Source organism: Corapipo altera, unplaced genomic scaffold (assembly GCF_003945725.1).
Source record: "Corapipo altera isolate COAL_440 unplaced genomic scaffold, ASM394572v1 101979, whole genome shotgun sequence".
Taxonomy (NCBI): domain Eukaryota; kingdom Metazoa; phylum Chordata; class Aves; order Passeriformes; family Pipridae; genus Corapipo; species Corapipo altera.
In genome coordinates, this window is record NW_020885458.1 from 6,823 (window position 1) to 14,259 (window position 7,437).

Below are 7,437 nucleotides of genomic sequence, written 5' to 3' on the forward strand. Positions count from 1 at the left end.
GGCACTGATGCCACATCCAGTCTCACCTTCAACACCTCCAGGGATGGAGAATCCACCCCCTCCCTGGGCAGCCCATTCCAATGGCTGAGCACCCTCTCTGGAAAGAATTTCTTCCTAAATCCAACCTAACCCTCCCCTGGCACAGCTTGAGACCGAGCCCTCTTGTCTTGCTGATCGTTGTCTGGGAAAAGAGACCAACCCCCCCCTGGCTCCCCCCTCCTGTCAGGGAGTTGCAGAGAGTCAGGAGGTCTCCCCTGAGCCTCCTCTTCTCCAGGCTGAGCCCCCCCAGCTCCCTCAGCCTCTCCTCACAGCACTTGTGCTCCAGTCCCTTCCCCAACCTCGTTGCCCTTCTCTGGACCTGCTCCAGCCCCTCAATGTCCTTCCTGAGCTGAGGGCCCAGAACTGGACACAGCACTCCAGGAGTGGCCTCACCAGCCCTGAGTCCAGGCCAAGAATCACTTCCCTGCTCCTGCTGCCACACTGTTCCTGATCCAGGCCAGGATCCATTGGCCTTCTTGGCCACCTGGACACACTCTGGCTCCTGTTCAGCTCCCTGTCCATCCCCACTCCCAGCTCCCTTCCTGCCTGGCTGCTCTCCAGCCCCTCTGGCCCAGCCTGGAGCTGCAGGGGGTTGTTGTGGTCAAAGGGCAGGACCCGGCCCTTGGCCAGGTTGAACCTCATCCCCTTGGAATCAGGCCATGGATCCAGCCTGTCCAGGTCCCTCTGCAGAGCCCTCCTGCCTTCCAGCTGATCCACACTCCCCCCAGCTTGGTGTCAGCTGCACATTTGCTGATGGTGAACTCAATTCCCTCATCTAAATCATCACTAAAGACATTAAACAGAACTGGGCCCAGCACTGATCCCTGGGGACACCACTGGTGACCAGATCCCAACTGGATGCAGCTCCATCCCCACCACTCTCTGGGCCCTGCCCTCCAGCCCGTCCCTAACCCAGCACAGGGTGCCCCTGGCCAAGCCTTTTCCAGGAGTGTCCCATGGGAGATGGTGTCCAAGGCTTTGCTGAAGTCCAGGCAGACACATCCACACCTTCCCCTCACCCACCAGGGGGGTCACCTGGGCATAAAAGGAGACCAGGTTGGTCAGACAGGACCTGCCCCTCCTAAACCCATCCTTCCCTCTCCCTGAGATCCTGGAGCTGTTCCTGGGCAGCTGGCAAGGCCCATTCCCACATGGCTGCTGAGCATCCCCTGGGCTCGGGCACAGGAGCTCTGCTGCCTGCCTGGACAGGGATCCACCAGGACCAACCCTGCCTCCTCCAGGGGAGAGCTCTGGGCTCTCCAGATTTTATCCTGTGCCTAATTGTTGCCATCTGCTGTTCCAGGCTCCGGGGGCTGCTCGGGCTGTCTGCTGGCTGTCGGTCTCTGGTTATCCCAGCCCCGCTGGATTTCCCTTCCATGTGGACTCATGGCTCATTTTCCTGGATGCTGCTCTCATTCCCTTCTGATCTGGGGCAGCTCTTTCCTTCCTGGCTTGCAACACTCATTTAACTCGATGTTACATTTACACCCTGGGAAATCTTTCCCATTTTTCATTGTGTTCATCATCTCTTAATAACCCCAACATTTCGGGAGGCCTCGTGCTGTGCTGCAGTTTTTCCCAGCACAGATTCTGTTACACTTTGAATGAAACAAGCAGGAGGAACCCTCCATACAGAGAGAGCCAAGAGCATTAAATGACCCAAACCCACCTCCCAGATGAGCTCATGACCCATCCACTACTCAGAAGCTGAAGAAGCAAATCCTTATGGTTAAATGAATCCTTAATGTCACTGTAACATCACCCAGGTCCTAAACCCCTCGGAGCCTTCCTGCTTTGTGTGCCTTGGGGGAGGGAATGTGTTTGGCAAAGCTGTGGTGTGGCTGTGGTGGGTGCCCCACTGTCCCCAGGCTCTGGCAGATGAAGTTTGGGGTGAGTGTGTTCTGCTCCCTGCCACCCCCAGCACCCCAGAGGGGACAATCCCAGCCTTGATCATGGATGTGCCCATGGAGGTGTCTGACCCCAAACTAAACCCTTGGTCCTTTTGGCTTCTCCGTCCCAGGGTGGTTCACAGCTTTCTCTGCCCTTTCAGCATCTTCCTTCCTTCCTCCAGGGCTTTGATATTCCTAAGGAGTTTGACCAGGGAACACACATCCCTACATGCCATGTCCTCCCTCCACCTCTCCCAGCACCTTCCACCACAGCCCATCTCTGGGAGGGATTAAGGTTTATTTCTGCCCTTCCCTCCTACATCCCATTAGGGGCATTAGAGCAGGAGCCAGCGGCCCCAAAGACCTTCCATGTGACTCCAGGAGCTTTTTCAGGCTGAGACCACGTTAAGGCCCCAGAAACTGCTCGTGCTTGGAGGGGCTCACTGGGTTTGTCCATCACTGTTTGCCCAGGTAGGGTCGGATTTGCCTGTGGGACCAGGTAGGGTTGGATTTCCCTTTGGGATCAGGGTGAGGTTGGATTTCCCTGTGGGACCAGGGTGAGGTTGGATTTCCCTGTGGGACCAGGTTGACTTGGATTTGCCTGTGGCACCGGGAGGACGCATTAGTGCCCAGCACAGGGCAGGTGTTGGCACTTGGGTCTTGTCCCCAGGGAGCCCAGGGAGGTGGGACAGCCTGAGGGGCTCCCTGGGACAGTGATGCTGCATCCCAGGAGTGCTCAGGATCCCCCAGCCCTGGGACAGTTCCCTCAGGGCTCCCAGCAGGAGGGTCCTGATCCCCTGTGCAGCTTTTCCGGGCAGGGTGAGCAGGAAGGACACGGGTGGGATCCAGCCTGGTCCTGGAGGGTGATTATTCCTGATTTTCCAGCACTGGAGCCACTGGGACTGCTGGGAAGGAGTCCAGCCTGCGGGGCTCCTGCCTCGCTGGGATGTGCAAAGAGTCGTGTGTGTGTGTGTGTGTGTGTGTGTGTGTGTGTGTGTGTGCACGTGTGTGTGTGTGTGTGTGTGTGTGTGTGCACGTGTGTGTGTGTGTACGTGCACGTGTGTGTGTGTGTACGTGCACGTGTGTGCACACGTGTGTGTGTGTATCCAGGCGTGTCCCTGTGTGCCTGCACGCTTGGCTTTATGTGTGTGTGTGAAGAAGGAATCAGGGAATCCTTTAGACTGGAAAAGCCCTCCAGGATCAGTGAGTCCCAGCGCTGCCAAGGCCACCCCTGCCCCCTGTCCCCAAGTGTGACATCCACACGTGTGTTAAATCCCTCTGGGGTTGGGGAGTCCAGCACTGCCCTGGGCAGCAACCACACCCATGTGCTACAATGCACCACACACGTACATATATGTTCCATGGGACACCACATGAGCACACACATGTGTGCCAGAGGGTGCCAAGCAATCACACACGTGTGCTACAACACACCACACATGTACATATATCCTGCGTACCTTCTCAGGAACCCTAACTGGTCTGCTCTGGCCTCCAGCCAGGAGGCCTGAAGACACATATATGTGCCATGGGACACCACCCAAGCGCACACGTGTGTACCAGAGGGTGCCAAGCACGCACATACATGTGCTACATGCCTGCACATGTGCCAGAGGCTGCCACACGAGCACAGTAATGTGTCAAGGGGTGTCATGCATTCACACACGTGCACACATGTGTGCCAGAGGATGCTGAGCAATCACACACATGTGTTACAATGCACCACATGTGTACATACGTGTGCCAAGGGACACCACACGTGCATATACATGTGTGCCAGGAGGTGCCAAGCGTGCACATATGTGTGGCAGGGGACACCATGCATGCACATACATGTACCAGGAGGTGCCACACATGCACATACGTGTGCCAGGGGACACCATGCACACACACTCGTGTCTCATACATGTGTTATAGTGCACCACACATGAACATACGTGTGCCTGGGGACACCATGCACGCACACTCGTGTCTCGGGAGTGCCAAGCAGGCACATACATGTGTTACAATGCACCACGTATGTACATACATGTCTTACAGGGCACCACACATGCACATACAGGTGCCAGTTTTGCCAAGCGTGCACATACATGTGCTATGGGACACCCCACATGCCATGTGTGTGCCAGAAGGTGCCACACATGCGCATATGTCTGCCAGGGGGCACCATGCACGCACACTCATGTCTCATACATGTGTGATAGTACACCACACATGCACATACATGTGCCAGGGGACACCATGAACGCACACTCATGTCTCATACGCATATTACAGTGCACCACACATGCACACACACGTGCCAGAGGGTGCCCAGCACCCACACACATGTGCCATGGGACACCACACGTGCACATACATGTGCCATGGGACACCACACATGCACATACATGTGCCAGAGGGCCCCCCATGCACAGCTGCAGCTGCACACACACGGACAGTCACACACAGCAGCCAGGCCAGGGTGGTACACGCAAACACACACATGTGCCAGTGCACACACATGTGGCTCCAGGGGGCTGTGGGTGGTGCAGGCGTGCAGGGAACATCCTGCCTTTGCCACAGCATAGCCACCTCTCCCAGGGCCACCAGCCCTGCCCCTGTCACCCCCAGCCCCTCTCTGTGCCTCGGTGTCCCCCCCAAGCAGGGTCCTACCCCACGTGACACAGCTGCCCTGGCATTAATCACCTCCAAGTGATTAATCACTTAATTACCTGCTGGGTTAATGGTTTATTCCTCCCCTCACACAGCCGGGTCACTGTCCCACTCCCTCGGCACCTGAGCCCAAGGACACCGAGGGGACCTGGGCTTGTCCTCCCCGTGATTCCCAGCGGGACACAGGTGGGTCCATGGAGCCACAGCAGGACGAGCTGTCACCACCACCAGTGTGGGGACAGCAGTGCCAGCACTGCCACCAGCAGCCGGCCTGGAGGGGGGATGGTCTGGGGGTCCCTGTGCCCTAGGAGTGGGTGAAGGGGGTCTGGGGAGGACGGAAGGAACCCCTGTCCTGTGCCACCCCTGTGTCACCCCCACCCATCACAGCAAAAGCCCGGAGTGTCTCCCAGAGCTGAGCAAACATCCCAGTGTGATCCCAGCAGCCTGGGCACCAGGGTGGCTCCACACCAGTGGGATTTACCCAATGCCAGGGGCTTCCCAGGAGAGCCCCCACCCACCCAGGGGACCCCAGAGTTGCTGCTGCCTACCCTGGGTCAATGAGGGCTGTTCTCCGAGGGACACGGTGGGGTCACTGCACTGGGGACACTGTGTCCTTGTCCTCTGGCAGTGCCCTCTCAGCCTCCCTCCATGTCCCACCTCCATGTCTCCATCCCTGCTCTCCATCCATCCTTCTCTCCTCCTGCCTTCCCACCAGGGACGAGGAATCCTTGACCATCAACAGCTCACCTTGGTGCAGCCACACAGGGCAGAGGGTGCTGGGTGCTGTGGGTGCTCCCCATGGGGACACAACCTGTCCCACCCCCAGGTCACTCCCCTCTCCCTCCTTCACCCCCCGTGGCCCCATTGCTGACCCCCTGCTCTGCCCCCCCAGGTTGGAGCCAGAGGGGACCCATCCAGGAGCAATCCCTGTGTCCCGTGGGGTCCCTCCCTAGGCCAGGGAGTGGAGCAGGACCCTGGGCACAGGGGACACGTGGCACCAGGCCAGGCTGGAGGGTGCCCGGTAAGGCGGCTGGGGACCCCCGGGGACCCCCTTCCTCCATGGTGGGGTGACCAGCAGAGACCAGAGCACCCAAAGGTGCCAGGGTGGGGATGTGGGAGTCCTGTGGGCAGGGTGGCCCCTGCCTTTGCCTTGTGGGGCCCACAGTGGGGGCAGAGGGGGTGCAGGGGCTCAGCCCTGCTCCCTGGGGCAGCAGAGCATCATGCCTGGATCAGAGCCAGGTCCTTTTCACTCTCCGTGCTCAGGGGGCTGAAGGGAGGACATGGAGAGGCTGGAGCAGGGCCAGAGAAGGGCAAGGAGGCTGGGGAAGGGACTGGAGCACAAGTGCTGTGAGGAGAGGCTGAGGGAGCTGGGGGGGCTCAGCCTGGAGAGGAGGAGGCTCAGGGGAGACCTCCTGACTCTGCAACTCCCTGACAGGAGGGGGGAGCTGGGGGGGGTCGGGCTCGGCTCCCAGGTGATTCTGTGATTCTGTGGAGGGCACAGCCTTGGGCTGTGCCAGGGGAGGTCTAGGTTGGACATTGGGAAGTTCTTCACAGAGAGAGGGATCAGCCATTGGAATGGGCTGCCCAGGGAGGGGGTGGAGTCCCCGTCCCTGGAGGTGTTGAAGGACAGACGGGAGGTGGCATCAGTGCCATGGGCTGGGTGACAAGGTGGGGTTGGGTCACAGGTTGGACTCGATGATCTCAGAGGTCTTTTCCAACCTGGCTGATTGTGTGATTCTGTGATTCTGTGATCTCTCTGCAGGGTTAACATGACCGAGGTGGAGCCTGTGCTGGACTTCGCATCCTCCGGGAGGACGGGCCGGCGCAATGCCCTGCCCGACATCCTGGGCTCGCCCGCCGGCGTCAGCCCCGCTGACCTGCCCCTCAAACTGGCTGAGATGTCCCTGAGTGCAGGTAGGCAACGAGGAGGAGGAGGAGGAGGAGCAGGAGGATGGAGAGTGACACTGGGCGGGCAGGAACTGGGATTCCCGTGCTCATCCGGTGTTCTGGCTCCTCACGACACTGAGGGGCTGGAGCATGTCCAGGGAAGGGAACGGAGCTGGGAAGGGGCTGGAGCAGCAGGAGCAGCTGAGGGAGCTGGGGGGGCTCAGCCTGGACAAAAGGAGGCTCAGGGGGGACCTTCTGGCTCTGCAACCCCCTGACAGGAGGGGGGAGCCGGGGGGGGTCGGGCTCTGCTCCCAGGGAACAAGGGACAGGAGGAGAGGGAACGGCCTCCAGCTGTGCCAGGGGAGGCTCAGGTTGGACATCAGCAGGAATTTCTCCATGGAAAGCATGATCAGGCATTGGCAGGGGCTGCCCAGGGAGGTTTGGAGTCCCCACCCCTGGAGGTGTCCCAGGAAGGCCTGGCCGTGGCATTCAGTGCTCTGGGCTGGGGGACAAGGTGGGCATCGGGCACAGGGGGGATCCATGGGCTGGGAGGGCTTTTCCAACCTCAAGATCCTGTGATTCTATTCTGTGATCCTGTTCTCTGACTTTATCCCACGACTCCATCCCCTCCTCTCTCCCCGCAGGCAGCCCCCAGGAGATGCAGTCGCCCTCGGCGGAGGTGCCCCCTCCGCAGCCGCCCAGCCCCGAGCTGAAGGACACGTCCTAACCCCGCCCCGGGGGGACTTTGCTGACCAGCGGAGGGAGGAGGGGGCTGCGGGGCACCAGCCCAGCTTTCCTGGCACGGCCGGAGTCCGCTGGGATTCCCTCGGTGCTGCCGCAGCCCAGACCCTGGAGTGCCACCCCCGCCACGGGGGAGCGGCGGGCGCGGTGGGGACGCGGTGGGGACCTGCCGTGACAAAGGGGCGATTCCCACCCACGCCCTGGGCCAGGACTCGGAGGGGGGAAT

At 60.0% G+C, this 7,437-nt stretch overlaps 1 protein-coding gene across 1 annotated transcript in view; it reads left to right on the top strand.

Moving 5' to 3' along the window:
- LOC113940526 (cAMP-dependent protein kinase inhibitor beta-like) overlaps nucleotides 1-7,423 on the top strand; it is a 14,194-nt gene extending 6,771 nt beyond the window's left edge. The window contains exons 2-5 of the mRNA XM_027631677.1: nucleotides 4,679-4,769; nucleotides 5,476-5,604; nucleotides 6,346-6,497; nucleotides 7,115-7,423. Of these exons, the coding sequence (XP_027487478.1) occupies nucleotides 6,353-6,497; nucleotides 7,115-7,197 (228 nt within the window). The 5' untranslated portion in view covers nucleotides 4,679-4,769; nucleotides 5,476-5,604; nucleotides 6,346-6,352 and the 3' untranslated portion in view covers nucleotides 7,198-7,423. The remainder of the gene's footprint in view (nucleotides 1-4,678; nucleotides 4,770-5,475; nucleotides 5,605-6,345; nucleotides 6,498-7,114) is intronic.
- The last annotated feature ends 14 nt before the right edge of the window (nucleotides 7,424-7,437 follow it).